General features: G+C 33.5%; 1 protein-coding gene and 1 non-coding gene across 2 annotated transcripts; one reads left to right on the plus strand and one right to left on the minus strand.

Moving 5' to 3' along the window:
- Positions 1-837: 837 nt before the first annotated feature.
- On the plus strand, positions 838-1394 carry LOC140438673 (uncharacterized). Its single transcript, XM_072528320.1, has 2 exons — positions 838-912; positions 963-1394. Exons 1-2 carry the CDS (start codon positions 838-840, stop codon positions 1392-1394), a joined length of 507 nt encoding a protein of 168 aa, XP_072384421.1.
- An 11902-nt stretch (positions 1395-13296) lies between these two features.
- On the minus strand, positions 13297-13368 carry TRNAM-CAU (transfer RNA methionine (anticodon CAU)). Its single transcript has one exon. It is a non-coding gene; the product is annotated as a tRNA-Met (tRNA).
- Between the last annotated feature and the right edge of the window lie 6295 nt (positions 13369-19663).

The following is a 19663-nucleotide window of genomic DNA, read 5'->3' on the forward strand; positions in this document are numbered from 1 at the left end:
CAGTTTGAAGAAACGGTTTAACTGTTTTGTGTGTGCATTCGAGAAGGTACGTTAACTTGTCAAAAAATAAGTGCAATTTATTTTTAAACTTTTTTTATGTACTGTGTCAAAAACATGGAGCATTTAGAGATGAAAAATTTCAAACGAGAACAAATCTTAGATTTATATGCGCGACAAATTATTTTGAATATGTTGCTATATACAACAAAAACAAATTCCGATCTGACTCTAACACAAATTGTTTCTACAACAAGTACAGCGCTGAGTGTTAGCGATAGGACAGTCTGGAAAATTCGTCAGGAAGGATTGGACCATAATGGAGACTTACTCAAAATTCTAAAAAACCCACGTAAACGGATCAACAAGGAAACCAATCGGGAGTTTACCTACGATGAGAATATCAGGAGCCAATTGAGAAGACCTGTTCACATCGAATTTTTCTTAAAGAACATACCTCCCACAATCAAAGCTATCCTGGATGCCGTTAATTTACACGAACATTCGCCTAAATTTTCCTAAATTCGTCCTAAATTTTATAAATTGGAGGCATAAATTTCTTAGAAAAATACAGAATTATCGAAATTAAGGATACAATATTTTCTATTTGGATGAAAGTTGGGTAAACATCGGACATACAGTAAATAAGGTATGGATGGATTCAACCATAACCAGTTATAAGAATGCATTTACAAAAGCCTTGACTACTGGTCTAAATGATCCAAAACAAAGAGGTCCGAGATTTGTCTTGTTACATGTTGGATCTGATCTGAGGTTTTCTACCAAATTCAGAATGTGTATTTTTTAGCAAAAAAAAATTCAGGCAACTACCATGACAAAATGAACGGCGAGTGTTTTGAAGACTGGTTTGAAAATAAACTAATCGCAAACCTCCCAAAAGGAGAAAAAAATATGGTAGTAATGGATAAAGCTCCATATCATTCACGCAAACAAAATTTCTTAAGAGCTCCTGGAAGAAACAACAAATTCAAGAATGGTTACGAGAGAAGGATATATTTTATGAAGAAGAGTATTTAAAGTCCGAATTATTGGATGGAGCAAACAGTTATGCAGATATATACGACAAGTATAACATCGAAACTTTGGTCGAGAAATACGGCGTAGAAGTATTACGATTGCCTCCCTATCACTGTGAGCTTAATCCAATAGAGATGGTTTGGAGTCAAGTTAAACATTACGTTGCAGACCGAAACACTGACTTTAAAAAAGATCGTGTGCAACAACTCATCCATGAAGCGTTTGCCAATGTCTCTGCTGAACAGTGGCAAAATTATATACAGCATGTCATCAGAATTGAAAAAGAAATGTGGATAGCTGACAACCTACAAGAAGATATCCTACCGGTGATTATCAGCCAACACCGACAGTTCCAGTGAGGACGATTTTTCCGAAATGGAGTAGAGACCAGACACTGTTATTGTAAGTCTTATCTTTATTCATTATGTAGCGTTTAGGCTACATACATTTTTATTCTTTTATTAGCGTAATTTTATTCTTTGGTGTGTACACACTTTTCTTTGTAATAATTGTTGAGACTGTTAATAGTAATAATTGATCCAAGTTGGTATATATCCTGTCGGTATATAAACTAACAACTTAAATTTGTAGCCACTACGGAGCTACGAATTTTTTTTTTGTAGCAGTTTTCCTAGTAGACTCTGTTCTGTTGTTACACCCTGTATAATTTAGTAAAAATGATTTCAAAGAAAATAATTTTATTAAATTTTGTGTAATTTGCAAAATCTTGCAGTTGTAAATAATGTTACATTTACTTCTTATAGGATTGCATGATTTAATGTTATCGTACAGGAGGGCCAACGCGGTCCTGTATCACACCTGCAGACTATGAACGTGCCTAGCGGCCTAAGCGGCAACGTCGCTTCTCATAAGCACTGTACTGAAATCCTCTCGTGAATTTGTCTATAGGCATTTTATCTATCTCATTAGATTTATATTTGTTTGTTACAAATGACTTGATACCGGTTACATTCATTGCAGGATAAAAAATGACCATAGGCCATCGGCGATTGGCTCGAGCGCAATTGTGGGCGACACACATTTTATCAACTAGATCTATTCTTCGTTTGGATTTATTATAGTCAATGATGATTTCTAACTTTCTCGTTAATTCGTCTAGCAAATCGTCGTAGTGCATCGTTGAGAGTAAAATAACGTTTTTGTTTTTTTCTGGGTATATAGGACACAATCCTACATTTTTCTCTAAAAGCAAACATGCTTGTTTTTTCTGGTCTCTTAGGATCAGTAAATTGGAGTAAAAGCTCTCTTTTGTTTTTTCTCATAGTGCCTGTCATAGTCAGATGATGTTCGTTTAAATGAAGATCGGCCAAGCTAAGGCTTGTAAAAAAATTGTCGTATGTTACATTTCTGTAAGAAGCAGATATAGGACTGCAGATGCGAGGAACGAGGGAAACGTTTCGTATTAACTTTATATGGGCCAGGTGCCTATTTATGCCGTATTTATTAGGTTTATTAGGCATATATACCCTAAAGCCACACTTACCGCGAAAAGCTTCCAGTTTTTTATCTACCGTTGTATATGATGATAATGAAAAATGTTTAAGTAAATTTAAATTAATCGAATTCAAGAATTCTGTCACAGCTGCTAATTTGTTATATTTTTGCCTCTCTAATCGTGTTTATTTATCATCAAAATGGATGTGTCTAAGCAAAAATGAACCGTGCAAGGGACATTGTCAATCTAAAAATCTCTGGCGATGAGCCGTTTGTCCTAAAGAGATCTTATGCATTTCTGTGGTTATTTTTGGTTACCCCAGATATATCTGTCTTTTTTCAGATTCATTACTGGGATTGTAAGAACACAATTCAATAAAGATATTCGTATTATCTACAATGATTTGCAAAATCTCTTCAGTATAAAAACAACCAAATCTTTGATGCGCTTTTCATATGTTGTACTTCCTTAGCCACTTCAGAAATTTTTACCTTTACTAAATTGTCACTGCGAGTTCGTATCCGGCGGTTTACTAAATGTTTCTTTCATTTAGTTGTTCCACCCTTACCAATAAAATGCGGCACTCTTTGTGAAACATTCAAAACTTCTTGCATGTCGGTGTTTTGGTCCTGCATCTCCTTCTTCTTCCAAACCTCCTTCCAAACTAGCATCGTCATCGTCAGGTTTGACTTCTGGCTCAGAATCAGGGAGAAATTCCAAATGAAGCTTTTTAAGATATGCTTGTTGCTTTTCAAAACTCATATTCAAATGTTCTGTAAAAAAATAAATTAGTATCAATCACATACAAAGAAAACATAATCAGTAGATCACTCCCACTTATAAATTACATAAATATTTTGTATTTACCACAGAAATGTAATATGTTAAAATTAAATCTTACCTGAAGATTTGAGACAACTTATCATGTGCGGACTCGGGTTCCGCAATTCAACTTAGCATTAGAACTAAATGCACTAGACAACTCTCACAACTGTACTGAATAGAGTATCCCCTCGCTTGAAGCTAGCGAGCACGACACTACCGAAATCATAATAAAACGTCAGAAATCGACAAATAATTCGACAAGCGGACTCATAGTCCGCAGCTTAGCTCTGAAAGGTTAAAGAAATACTTTTTAAAATGCATAAAACCTCTAAATTGTGTAACATATGCCTAGAAACGGATATATTTAGACAATGCCAATTTTAAACTCCTACTTTTTGCACTATTAATCAAATGGATGAAAGCTCCAACCGAATAATATATCGTCGTTAAGTTAATTAAAATATATTTATACAAATATCCATTTTTCTCCGGATGTATGATTTCATCGTCACTTGGGAAATATTTATGAATTCTCAAAAGAGCAATGCAAGGTCTGTGGACTGCTAATTTTCTGATGTTTTCAATATTCATCTTGAACCTAAAATAATATCAATATATTAACTGCTTATATTATGTATAAACAACAAAGTAAGGTATAATGGTTTAAATATCTACTTTATTAATTACTGATTTATATATTTCTAGCGAAAAAAGATTACATATTTGATTTTTTTCCCTAAATTATTAACAATTTTGAAATATATAAATATGAGTAGGTATCAACTATGTAAATTTAAATTGAATTTTCTAAATAGTTCTAATTAAATACAGGTAGCTACTTGTGCCGGAGAGCGCATGACTATAGTTACAAAAATGAGTTTGCTGCTAATAGAGCTTTACACAGCTCTGAATTAAACAAATATTTTCATTTTTTCATTCATCTTGATCTTAAACATTTTGAAGAGATGTATGAATCGATTGCTGAGCGGGTTCTAATGCAATATTTTTTAGCTTTAACTGTCACACACAGAAAATCTGTAGACGAAAAAAATGTTCAAGCACCACAAATAAATTATTTTTCGTTCGGAGAGATAAAGAACAAAATTTGATGATCTATGTCTCTATGCTCGTCTTTATGTATGTAAAAGCACATTTGTCCAATAAAAGATGCTTTTGTTTGTCAGTTACTCATTAAATATAAAATAAATGTGATAAAAAATGGAATGTTAACATCAATGTAACTTACGATTTTGAAACCGGTCTTGAAAAATACTTTGTCTCCATTTAGCTTTAACTCAGAAAAACGCTTTATATAGGCACTTCTTTGAATGGTAGATGTATTCAAATTTAATAAATACCAAAAATTTCAAAAACTCTAAATACGATACAACGTTGACTTTAAACAAATACTTGGCGGAAGCTGACAAAGTAATTAGACCCTTAGAAGGAGATAGATACCTATGATTGCTACGCTAATAAAATATTTTTTTTTTTGAAAACCCATAATTATTTAATTTAGGTAGTAATGGTAAAGCGCAAATAGACAATGGGCGACAGAAATGAGCTCGTTTATATCCAAATTATAAAATTTCAACTATGAAAGGAAAATTTTAACTTTTAATATAATTTATATAATTTATATAATTTATATAATTTATATAATTTATATAATTTATATAATTTATATAATTTATATAATTTATATAATTTATATAATTTATATAATTTATATAATTTATATAATTTATATAATTTATATAATTTATATAATTTATATAATTTATATAATTTATATAATTTATATACTTTATATAATTTATATAATTTATATAATTTATATAATTTATATATATATATATATATATATATATATATATATATATATATATATATATATATATATATATAAGCACGCAAAATAAATATTTTTCCAGAAATCAACAAAAGAATTGAACTAGCTTGGGCACTTTTGGTAGAAATGCAGTTATATTCAAATCGAAGATGCCACTAAACCTGAAGAAAAAAACATTTGATCAGTGTTTACTGTCAATCGTGACATAGAGCTGCGAAACATGGATACTAAAGAAAGATATAATAGCGAAACTCAAAGTGACTCAAAGGTCAATGGAGCGATGCATGCTAGGTATAATAAAGAGAGATCGAAAAAGAATAGGATGGATCAGACAGAAAACCCAGTATACTGATGTAATCCACAGAATTAAATCTTTAAAATACCAGTGGGCGGGACAATATATATATATATATATATATATATATATATATATATATATATATATATATATATATATATATATATATAAATGTTTTTGATGAGTTTGACTCCAACCCATCAAAAACATTTATATATTTTTTCCAAACGAGTCACAAGTACTTCTTTTTTCTTACTCTTATATATATATATATATATATATATATATATATATATATATATATATATATATAATATTACTACTCCTGTAGTGATCCTTTCCCAAGTTAATATGCTCGTTTTCTAACTTGGCTGCACCGTACTGAAGACGACCAATAGTCAGAATTACGTATATACGGTTGCCTTCCATCTTATACACATATTTTATTTTATTATATTTTTTTCCTTTGTTGCAAGCCATTCCAATATATATATATATATATATATATATATATATATATATATATATATATATATATATATATATATATATATGTATATGTATATATATAAATATATATATATATATATACATATATATTTATATATCTATGTAAGTATATTGGTATAATACTACATACCTGTAATCACATCACTTCTTTTTTAACTGAGAAAATATTGGATGTTTTATAATATGTCGCAATAAAATCAGCTAATTTCGTTTGGAAAAATTAGGGCACACGTTCTTGGCTGTCTATAATTTTCTAATTTACAGAGAAACATAGATATACTGACTAATATGTACTTATAAATCCGGTATTATATAGGCAAAAAGAGAATTTTTTGTACATGTAATAAATTGAATAAACGACTAATGAAAGGATGAGGGAAGTCTCTATCTAATGTTTAAAATATGAAGCAAAATAATATTCTTTTCTATTCAATAATTGAATGTTTATGCTATTTTTTCAAATTAAATTAGAAGGCAAAACTAAAATGACATACACGTGAGCAATTTAGACTGCAAACATCCTTATATTATAATATAAAATTTATACTTATTAACCGATTTCAATCACTTTTTTTTTATATTTATTGAGTAATAAAATGTCTATCTATTTCGTGACAAAACTTTTAAATGTTGATTCCAATTTTCAGGACACACTTCGATACTTTTTCTAAAGGCTGGAAAGTTTTATTACCTGTTTAAACAAAAAAGTTATTACCCCACTTAGTATCACACGAATAGACTACCACCGAATAAAAAATTGGTGAAAGGGGATGAAGACTTTGTTTTACACTTATTGGAACGGAGTGAATGCAATCCTAAAATTTGGTGTTTGTAAATAATAAAAGGTTTTTTGCTTACCTCCCAATTGAATTTGATAATTTCCCAATTGAAAAAAAAAATAATAATTTGCACATTTAGTAAAAATAATAGTCTGGCCATATTTGTTCCAGACTAATCAAACATAGATAGATATATTTATATACATGGTGATTTATTAAGAATGTCCAATGTTTGTGTTGTAAATTCTAGACCTCAAAATATGATGGTTCTGTGCAACGACTTATACAAATATTGCTAGTTTCCGAAATACTAAGTGTTTAAACTTTACATATGGATTTTAATTTTTGGAATAATTTTGTATGTTTTCAGCTTCTATTTAAAAATTGACAAGTTTTCGTTTTTTAGCATGAGGATTCTTAATTTGGATTCTAATTTAACATTGCTAATAGAAGCCGCTAGCAATAATAATAAAAGCAATTTTTTTATTGTTACATAGATAGAAAATAATTTTTTTTTGTAAAATTAAAATTCATTGGACTTTTTAAAAGCAAATAACTCGAAACCCCATCGAATTCCATGAATCAAACAAGGGTAAATTTTTTTGTAGAATGTAACGATTCTTCGTATTTTTCTTCGTATACATAAATTAGCAATTCTTATGCCAGAAAAACGTAAAATTGTCAATTTTTAAATTATTTTCTTCTTCTTCTTAGCCTTCTCTCGTCCATTATTGGACATAGGCCTCTCCCAACTCCTTTCATCGATTTGTCTTCTAAGCAACATATTTCCAATTTGTTCCGGCTATTCTTTTGATGTTGTCCACCCATTTTATCTCTGGACTTTTTCTTGATCGTCTACCGTTGTAAGATTGGTCGGCTGAGGTAGATAATTCTCTACCATTCCTTGACATGAGAATTGTAAGAAATACAGACAATATGTTGAAAACCAGACGGTTCAGAAAACCCATATGTAGTAATAGATTTATAAGCTATTACTCTCATCATCCAAATAAGATAAAAATGAACCTTATAACAGGATTAAAAGAACGTGTTTTAAAACTTTCTCATCCAGATTATCTACAAGAAGATCTTCAATTATTAAAAAATATTCAAATTGAAAACTCTTATCCTCCAGATATGCTACATAGGGTGCTTTTTTCTAATTTTGGTAATATAAATAATTTAACACCATTTTTTGCTAAATCTCAAAACATTGTATCTAACAATCAGAACATCTATTATCATTCACTACCTTTTATACCATCATTAACACCTAAATTAATACAAACACTAAAGGTTATTGACAATATAAAAATAGCAACAAAGAACATCAAAACTATTTCATCTTTATATTCCAAAACTAAATATCCTATAGACAAATTTGAAAAAACGAATTTAGTATACAGCATTAGTTGTACTCAATGTGAGGCTGAATATGTTGGTGAGATCGGAAGAAATCTTTCAAATCGCATTATTTCTCACAAAAGTGATTGCAGAATTAAAAAACCATCTTGTGCTTTGGCAGAGCATGTAATCGATAAAGACCATATTATGGATTTTGATAACATTAAAATTTTATGTAGTAAAAGTAATAAATTTAAAAGGACTTTTTTGGAAATGGTTTTTTCAGACATCTGTCAACGGTGAATAAATCTTCTTCTTTTTTGTTACTAAACAAAAAAGAATGTTTAAACGAAATTTTATTTTTGGCAATATAATTGTCAAAAATAAAAATTTTATGTTGGCATTTATGATATTGAGGCTTATTTGTAATTGGTTGCTATTTTAACTTATTTATAAATTCAATTGTTTTTGTATTAAAAAAATGTTTTCAAAATGATAAAAAATTTTCAGAGAAGCATTTATTAGATTGACATTTTAATATTAATTATTTTTAAGATGTATTAGCAGCAATTTTTATTTACTAAACTAATTTTTATTTGGTAAGTTAACAAAAATTGTTTTTTCTTTCTAGTTCAACCTTGTAAGATATTTTGTCTTTTTTAGCTCTTGATAATAATTGTAAACACAATTGAAAGCTCGAGATATAAAAAAATAGTTAACCAATAGCCCTTTTATTGACTCCAACCCATCCAAAACAGTTAATAGTTATATTTTACTATTGTTTAACATTACATGTTTATAACCGCTTAGACAAGATTTAACATAAAGATAAAAAACAAGTGCAACTTTTATTTCATTTGCATGTAAATAATAACAACAATTACTTACATAAAAAGTTTTTCTTGTAAATAACATGCATTCCTCTTAAAAAGAATGTTATATTATTTAAAAATTTTCGCACTATTAAGTACCTTAATTTACTCACTGCATATTAACATCATCCTCATCGTCTCTATCATCACTATAGCTTTCACTGTCATCGCTATTACTCTGAACCGTCACATTTATTACCACAGGATCAATATCGTCCATCAATCTGTCAATAACCCAAAATGTTTGCTCTCCTTAGTAGCGAGTTTACAATAGGCGGTATGAACTGTCTGTGTTGTTTGAGGCAATATGTCTTTTGACTTGACTCTATACCTTTTTAATTCGATTCAACTCACAATGGAGGTAGTCTCAGAATGGCAACATTTTTCTCTTTCCAAATCTCGTCTATTTTATATTGTGTGTATTCTTCTTTGAATGTATTTACGACTTCCATAAGCTCTAATTTTAAATAATCTTCTTCAAAAAAGATATCTGTCTCTAGCAACCATGTCTTAATTTGACCTCTCTAAGGCTATGGCTCCATGAGCGACAGATTGCCGCCAGCAGTAGCAGTAAAATTACGGCGGCAGTAAAGCAGCAAAATCATGGCTCCACGAGCGACAGTTTACAGCGCGCATATCTCCACTTTTTGGTCTTGTAGTGGCTCCATGAGCGTTAATATGACGTAGCTACAATCAGTGGTATCTTGTCCGTTTATATAGTCTCCGTGTGTATAGCAGATAAAATAAATAAATAAATAAGTATAAATGTATAGATAATCTATCATTTCAACAAAAAGTTGCTTTAATATTGGCATTGCGCCGTCGACGTAGGGTTAAAAAACAACGGAAATGGTGGATTCACCCTGTTCTAGTGCCTAGACAGACAGAAGGAAAATTTTTTTACACAACAAATTCCTGACAAGTTTTTGAATATTACAGGATGTCAGTGTCTTCTTTTAATTTTTTATTATGTGAAATAGAAGATGTCATACGAAAACAGGATACATCAATGCGTGATAACCTAAGCCCAGAAGAAAAATTAGCAATTACCTTAAAGTAACATTTCAAATTACATATTTTATAATCCTATACATGTATGTACCTAAAAATAAAAAAAAAATAAAATATTTAACAATTTAACTTTTATTTGAATAAAAAGGGGCCGCAACCACTTCTTACCTCTGCGTATTCGGTAATTCGCTACTGAATTATCAAGTAGATCGACGGCTCCCATATGTCAATTATATTCATTTATCATATTGGGTTGATGTAATGAATCTTCCTTTTCCAATATCTAAGTTGCTTTTTTATGTTACAATAATTAAAAAAATTCTGATGCAACATAAAATCTGCATTCATCATTCCTTTATTTATGAATCACGCCAAGCTATCGAAAACGAAACATTAGTACTGAAGGATAATAAAATTTTACTATAAACAATAATTATTCAAATTTTATTTATATGATATGATTAGACAACCATTTATATAGAAATGAATCACCAGTTCGAAGAATAAAATCCAAAAAATAGATTTTCGGGAAATCAATAAAAACTTTTTATTCTCTCTATTCAACTTTTTCTTGTTTAATAATGGCATCTGTTATAAAGTACAGTTTGATACGGTTAATTGGGATTGAAAAAAAACATCCATTGATTTTTGTTATCTAGAATACCGATAAAGAAAATATTGGATATATTTCTTTCTTAGAACTTATAATTTTTTGTTATGATTTGAGACAAAAAATTGTAAGTATGAAAAAACTTTAAAGTAATTTATAAAAACAAAGAAACAACTTAACAAACACAGAGAAATAAAAAAAAAAACAAGAACAAAAATATCCGATTAAATCCAATAGCCACTCAGTATCACTGCTGTTGTTTTCATTTATCAAGCTACATTTTACTGCTACTGCTAGCGACAATCTGTCGCTCGTGGAGTCATAGCCTTAAACGCTCATGTCGGAATCATTTTTTCTCTCTTTGAATGGTACCAGGCGTTGTTTAGCACCACAACAATTTTTCTTGGAAGATTAGGAAGCAGCTATTCCTTAAATCATCCAATATAGGACCATACATCTCATAATGATAGTCAGCTGAGTTTTTTAAGCCAAAAACCAAAAAGAGCACATTCCAAAGAGCCAAATTCACTACCCACATGCCCTATAACAAATCGGAGGCCTCGTTGCATCGGCTGTTTTAGGCCTGTTAACAACCCCATAACAAACTAATCCCTGGCTGAAGTCACTGAGAGGTCCTTCCATTCTTTGGAAAAACTATGTCCGACGCTCATTCAAGTTTCATTCAAATAAACGACGGTGTATCCGTAAGAACGAAATTTTTTCATCCCAATAAAATCTTGATGCCTCCATTTCAGAATATCGGGCCATTCCGTCACTGTCAATTTTACCTCTCGTTTGCAAAAAACAAAGTTTATTTTATGGAATATTTTCCACATTGTTGTGCATGCCATTTTTGCTCAATCTTTGTCTTTTTCAACCAGTGCAAAAACTACCGACATTCTCGGAAGCCAATGGGGTTGTACTTCCATTAATGGCACTCCCAATAATGTTTGAAACATTCTTCTCATTCTTGTTTTAAGCAATATACAACCAGTAATAACAATTAATCTGAAGTGACAGATTGCAAATTAATTTTTGTTTTTCTCATCTCCATAATAACGAAAGGTATACTGATGTTCATCACAAATTCAACCATTTTACATTATTAGCTCTTATTTAAATTTTTTGTAGTAATAATACATGATTTCAAAGTGTACCAATAAAAAAAATAGCGTAAAGTATTCGTGGATAACTGGTCTTTAAAACACTTGCTCTATTTCAAGCACACCGGCACAGTCGTGCGCAACCTACTTTTGTTTTTTCTGATAAAAATCGTTCAGTTTTAGAAACCACGTATGTCTATGTAAATTCCAATGCTCAATCATAGTTCTTAGCAAATAAACTTAAACTAAATGATAACAAAATTCAAAATTTAATTTTTTCGTCTACCTTCGATGTGAGTGTTGAAAAAAAATAATGTCAAATTGTTGGGCATAACAGTTGACAACACATTGACTTGGTATAACCATATTGACTATCTCAAAGGTAAACTTTCTAGTACCTTATTTTTACTAAACTCACAAAGACTAAACTGGCTTGGTCACCTAGAAAGAATGCCAGATAATCGAGCTGTAAAAGTAGTCCAGAGATGGAAGCCCCAAGGAAACAGAACAAGAGGAAGGCCCCGTAAAAGATGGATAGACGACGTAGAGAGGGATCTTAAAACCATGAACATCAGGCAGTAGCGAAGGAAAGTATGCGACAGGGCAGAATGGAAGAACATTGTTAAGCAGGCCAAGACTCACAAAGGGTTGTAGCGCCATTAGAAGAAGAAGACCTTATTTTTACTCAGACAATTAAAACTTGTTACAAGTGTTGATACCTTAAAAATAACGTACTTTTCTCTTTTTCATTCATTTGTAAGCAATGGTGTTATTCTGTAGGGAAACTCTTGCAATGCCCTAACAATATTTAAATTGCAAAAAAAAGCAATAAGAATAATTGCAAAAGTTAGCTATTTGGAATCTTGCAAACCGTTGTTTTTTCAATATAAGATAATGCCCTTGCCAACATTATGGCTATACAGCGTTAATATAGAAATACATAAAAATGCTGATACTTTAATTAAACACTCTGACTTACATAACTATAGCACAAGAGGTGCCAATAACATCAGAACAGTTAAGTATAGTTTGAGTAAATCACAAAAAAACTAAATTGACTTAATTGACTATAATATACAATCTCCTACATAAGGATTTAAAACAACTTTCGATGAATAAATTTAAAGTAGGTCTGAAGAGATACCTTTTGAGATTTGCTTTTTACTCTGTTAGTGAATACTTTGATCACTTAAAGGCAGTAACATGAACATGGATGTACTCACTATGTTGGTATATTATGTCTTATTTTGTATATTTTATGTTTTATTTTATGTTATGTGCATTAATGTATTTTCATCTCCTATTGTATTTTGTGTATGTTATATATTATCTTTTTTACTTATACATATAATTGACTTGCTACAAACAAATGTAAAATTTGTAAACGTAGTTAAATAAATCTTGAATCTTCAAATAAATCTTGAATCTTGTGCTCGAAAAATCGCGCGTGTTTTAAAGACCTCAATATCCACTTATACTTTAATATACTATTAAAGTTTTAATTATATATTTTTATTATTCTAATATTATTATATTTTAGATTCATGGTGAAACTGGGAATGGAAATCATTTACAAAAATTTCAGAAATACAAAAGATTTTTAGCAGAGCGTGGTTTCGATCCACGGACCTCTGGGTTATGGGCCCAGCACGCTTCCACTGCGCCACTCTGCTGTGGAGCTTCGGCATCCGGTTAGCAAAATGCCTGATTGTCAAGTAAAATTTTCTAATCTGAGATCATTATCTAAACTGAAGTATTCTAAAAGGAGATATTATGCAACAGTGCATAAACTACTTTCCTACACCCATCGAGCAAAAAGACAAAAGGGGGAATCTAATCGTTATGAAAAGGAGACTAAAAAAGTGGCCTCTGATGGCGGACATATCCGGAAATGCGAATGCGCCAAATTTAAATTTCATGACACTTCACAATAATCATACAGTGGTGTAGGGGTTCCAATTTATCTATTTATTTGTTATATTACGTAATATTAATATTACATAATATTAATACATAATACACTTAAAATACTTTTTTTAACACTAGAACACAATAAAGTTTTAATTAAATAATAACAATAATAGTCTAAAATGTGAAACAATTGTTAAAAAACTTCAATACAAGTACAAATAATCTTTCATGTGACAGTTGGGACAAACAATAACATCAGCAATAACATAACCCAACTAAATTTGATTTCTTAAACAAGGAAAGAGCCTCTCTTTCCTTGTTTAATGTGGCCTCTCAAGATGGCACTTCCTGTCTAACAATATTTTTGCCCCCACTACCTTTACTTACATTCCCTCTTTTGTCTTTTTGCTCCATGCCTACACCATATAAATATGGGGTGTAGTAATTATTACACTGATACGGAAAGAAACCAAAATATCTGAAAATCAATTTGGTTTTAGACAAGGCAGATTAAAAACAGATACAATTTTCATTAAAAGGTAGCCGATGGAAAAAGATATAAATACAGAAACAAACGCTCGTATGGTACCTACTCATTGATCTTGAGATAGCATATTATAGAGATCCTCGAGAGATTCTGGCGTTGGCGCTCAGTAAGAAATGGGTCTGGGGTCTGGGTGAGTATATAGTGATGTGAAAATTGTGGAAATATTCATGAGGAAATAACAAATAGTGTTAAGACAGGTGTGGGAGAAACTGACAAATTTCATGTGAAAGTAAGATTACATCAGAATTTAGTGCTTAGTCCTACTTTATACTCACTAGCGTTTGATCAGATATAAGAGAGACTACAGGTTAACATTCTCTGGTGCTTAATGTAGATGATATAAATGATATGGGGAATATTGAAAAATATATATTTAGAACAAAAATTTAAATAGTAAAGACAAGCTCTTAAGGAAAAAGATTTAAAACTTAGTTACTAGGACGAAAAGGGAGTACATATTTGGCATGTTCATTTAAAGATGGAGTTACTACAAATAAACCATGGACGTATAAACACAGACTGTTTGTGTGTCTGTGTTTATACGTCCATGAAATAAACTGATAACTTTGGATACTGAAATGATTGTGAAAAGTAATAGTTTTAAGTATTTAGGATTGTTATCACAGAGTAATGAGGAAAGGAAATCGATGATAAAGATTTATGCAGTATGATAAGGTGGGATGGATGAAGTGGAACGAAACGGGTGGTGTGTTGTGTGACAAAAATATTCCAATGAAGCTGACACAATAATTCTATAAAACCGCTATAAGACTAGTTATGATACACAGAACCGAATGTCGGGCAGTTAGCAAGAAAGTGGTACATCGACTATATGTGGAGGAACCGACAAGCTCAGATAGATGAGCAGAGTGACAAAAAAGATAAAAGTGAGAATGAGTATATTAGACACCAATTAATGGCAATATAAGTCGAGACGATAATCACCAAACTGGTCAAGTTTTAAGTAGACGGTGAGACTCGCAACTGGAAGGTTGACCATAGTATCACAGTCTATTTTCCTGCTTCTTGGCTTAGGTCCGAGCGACTGAAGTCAAACAGCTTACCCAACCCAAGCCGGTCGGCGGTAAACCGAACGGTTTAAGTTGTCCGAATTTGCACATGTAAGAAATCAGGATATCTCTGATTTAGTCTTTTTCAAGACTAAAAAAGACGATAAAACTGTTTTTACTAATAAAATTACAGATTTAATTTCAGCATCCAGTCCAATCAGACGGGAATTTCCACTGCACAGGAAGTTATTCAAGAACAAAAAATTCAGGCCCACCTCAAGGAGAGGTGGACCCGCCCAGGAACAGCTACAGGATAACGAAATAGAACAAGAAACAACATCAGTAGAAGAATCTACAACCACGATGGCTTCAAACAACGTAGAGATCATGGAAGAAGAACCATTCCAGGCAGTGAAATGCCAGAGAAGAAATTCGAATGAAAACTTAGCAGGAGCAAGACAGCGACCATCAACAAGTAGTGGAACGGTTACAACTCAGAACCGTTATCAAGTTTTATCTTCAATCAACACTGAAGAAACATCTTCTACGACGACAACCAGGAAAGAAAGAGTGCCCCCTCTGGTCATATCAGGACAAATTGGGAGTTATGCAACCTTCATCAAGGAAATAACGAAGTTATTAGGACACAATAACTTCCAAATTTCACCTTCTGGAAAAGCAGGTACAAGGGTGTACCTAAAAACCAATGAAGATTACGAAAAACTCAAACAGGATTTCATCTCTACATCAACAGCCTTCCATACATTTACGAAGAAATCGGAAGTAACGAAGAGAATCGTCATGAAAGCGGCCCCAGGATTGGACCTCGATGAAGTCGAAGCTGACCTCCGTGAACAAGGAATCATCGGAAAAGTCACCGAACTGAAAACCAGGAAACCAGGAGCACAAAGCAGCTCCTACCTGCTCCAAGTGGACAAACAACAGGATCTGAAGGAGATAAAAAGGATCAACGGAGTACAAAACATAAGAGTAAGATGGGACGCTTACTCTAAACCATCCAGGTCAACGCAGTGTTTCAACTGCCAGGAGTTTGGACACTCTGCCAGAAACTGCTTCAAGCAACCTAGGTGCATGAAATGCGCTAACGGACATCAGACGAGACACTGCCCTCTCCCAAAAGGTCAGGTAAACAAAGTGAAGTGCTGTAACTGCCAGGAGGCACACACTTCCAACTATCCAATGTGCAGCAAGCACATTGAGTACCTAGACAGGCAAGCTGCGAGAAGAGCGAGGAACCAACCGCAGAAAACGGCTCCACCAGCGCCACATCCTTCGACCTTCAGGAAAACCACCAGCAGTGTATCATATGCACAAGCGAGCAAAGGAGAGCAACAAACACCAAGGAATGATGGAGTCAAGAGCACCTGGGCTGAAATTAACGAAATAGTTAATGTACAGAAAATGATGGAAATTCTTCAAGATATGAAGAGAGAACTACTACAGGCAAAATCATTTGCAGAAAAAGCAATGATTTTCATGAAATATGAAGAGATCTACAATGAACCATAAGCACCTGAAGATACTCCAGTTCAACATAGCATCACTGAGGCTAAGGATCAGCGAACTTCGAGAGACAGTCGTAAGGCATAACCCAGATGTCATATGCCTGTCTGAAACAAGATACATGACGGACTCCCAACTTCCAAGGATAACAAATTACGATGGATTCGGAAGAAGAGACGAACCAAACGACAGAGGAGTAGCCATATATGTTAAGAACAACATAGAATGGAACCAGGTCTTGATGGATACACACCATTTCGAAAGTGTTGGAATCAAAGTAGGTATAGCTAATATCTTTTCAATTTACAGGAAGCACTCGGAAGAACTAGCCATAGAAGAACTGGATGCCTTACTCAACTCTGCACCAACCGTAGTCGTAGCAGGAGATTTCAACGCCAAACACACAGCATGGGGATGTATGACGGACACAGCACCAGGAACAACTCTACTAAGATACTGCGAGGACAGAGATAGGATGTTATTCGCTCCAGACGAACCAACAAGGATCAATCCAATAAGAGGACACAACAACTCAACACTGGACCTGTTCATCACCAAGGATGTAATAATGGAAGACGTCAGAACATACTTCGAATGCAGTTCGGACCACAAGCCAGTAATAGGAAGGATGACATCGAGAGTCGACTTGCCAAGGATAGAACCAGTAGAAAGATGGAGATGGAAAGATGCTAACTGGCCTAACTACAGAAGACAGCTAAACCAAATGGAAATGAAGAGAGAATTCCAATCAACAGAAGAAGTAGAAGAAAAGATCGAAGAAATCACAAGAAGAATCCAACGAGCAATGGAAGCCAACATCCCAAAATCAATGACGAACAACAGAGGACTGATCATCCAAAGAACCAGAAGACAGGAATTCAAGGACTACGGAGACATCCTATCCGAAGAAATAAGAGTAAGACTGAGAAGTCTTACTGAAAACCAGTGGCACAACAACATCAGAAGAGCTGAAGAAAACCATGGAAACGTTTGGAAAATGCTGAAGGCAAGAAGAAGAGGAAAACAAAAGATGCCACAAATCATGGACAACGAGGGAACACACTACGACACCCAAGGAAAAGTTGATGCAATATCAAGGAAGATGGCAGCCACACACAGACAAAACCAGGATATGTCGGATGCAAGAACAAAGAGGAAAGTCGAGCAAGAATACAACAGGATCAGAAGAAGGAACGAGTTCCAAATAGACGAGGAAGACCATATCAGCCCAAGCGAAGTTGCAAAAATCATCAGGAAACTGAAAGGAAGCAGAGCACCAGGACAAGAAGGAATCCACAACATCACCCTCAAGGAACTTCCGAAGAAGATCATAGTACAGCTGTACTATATCTTTAAATACTGCCTGGAAAAAGGACATTTTCCAAACAACTGGAAACACGCCAAGATTATACCTCTTCTGAAACCAAGGAAAGATGGAAGAAGACCGGAAAGCTACAGGCCCATATCACTCCTGGAAACGATGGGAAAAATCTTAGAAAAAATCATCTACAAGAGACTGGTGAAGCATACAGAAAGAAGAGGAGTCATCCAAGAAGACCAGTTTGGTTTCAGAAAAGGAAGAAACTGCGAACTCCAATTAGCAAGGATCATCAGCGACACGAAGATAAAATTCAACAGGAAACAGAAGACAGGATTAGCCATACTGGACATAGAGAAAGCCTACGACACGGTTTGGAAGAAGGCACTAATCTACAAGATGGACAAGGCTAGACTTCCACACTACCTCATCAACATCTGCGACATGTATCTATCTAATAGAACATTCCAAGTTTCAGCTGACCAAAAGATGTCGACGATTCAAGAAATCCAGGAAGGAATGCCTCAGGGCAGCATTTTATCACCCATTTTATATAACATTTTTGTTTCAGACCTCCCTACAGATCCAAGGACTTCTACAGCCCTGTATGCAGACGACACAGCAGTGTATGCATCCGGAAAAGACGAAAGAAGAATCATAGATAACATGGAGAGCCACCTGGAAAGAATCACGGACTACACCGAAAAATGGAAAATCAAGATCAACGCCGAAAAAACGCAGTTCATCATTTTCGGCCAGGATAGACGACAACTACGGAACCAGATCACAGTAGGAGACAACAGAATTCAGGAAACAGAGACGGTCAAATACCTAGGAGTCCACCTCGACAGAAAACTCAACTTCCGGGTGCATACACAAAAAACTAAGGTAAAAGCTAATGCAGCTAAAAAACTAATACTTCCTTTCATTTTTAGGTCCAGTCCACTCTCGAAGGCGAAGAAAATTCAACTCTACCAAGCATATGTTAAGTCGGTGATTCTGTATGCTATACCAGTGTGGAGCTCCATTGCGGAATCACACTGGAAAAAGTTGGAAGCAACTGAGAACTCATGCTACCGAATCATCGACGGAGCAGCATGGGAGGATAGAGTTACGAACGCGACGATCAAGAACAGGTTAAGATATACGCCACTAAGGGAAGTGGCCGAGAACAGAACCAGGTGGTTCTTCAACCAGGCCACTCGAAGACTACGAAAGACCAGGGATATCCTCGAGAAGAACAGGATCCAGAGGATACACAGATCCACCCATAAACTGATCGACCACCTGATCAGGGTCTAACCAGGCGTGCAGGGAAGTAGGTACGTTTGCCGATTTAAGTACCTACAGAAGCAGACGAGGACACCACCCAGAAAAACCCAGGAACCGAAAGGAGAAATCTTCAAGCGCTGGCGATGCACGAGCGGGACGTCGAGGAAGAAAGAAGGCTAAAATATCTTAAGTTTTGACATGTAAATATCTTAGAATGGCAATAAATGTTTTTATTTTTATTTTATTTTTTATTTTATTATACAAACTGGTCTACAAGTTCCTAAAATGAGTAATAGATAAGACCTGGGAGAGATGCTTAGGCAGGACAAAATGGTAAAGACGATTGATTGATTAATATTGGTGTGAGCCAAGATAGATAATTATGG

Source organism: Diabrotica undecimpunctata, chromosome 4 (assembly GCF_040954645.1).
Source record: "Diabrotica undecimpunctata isolate CICGRU chromosome 4, icDiaUnde3, whole genome shotgun sequence".
NCBI lineage: Eukaryota > Metazoa > Arthropoda > Insecta > Coleoptera > Chrysomelidae > Diabrotica > Diabrotica undecimpunctata.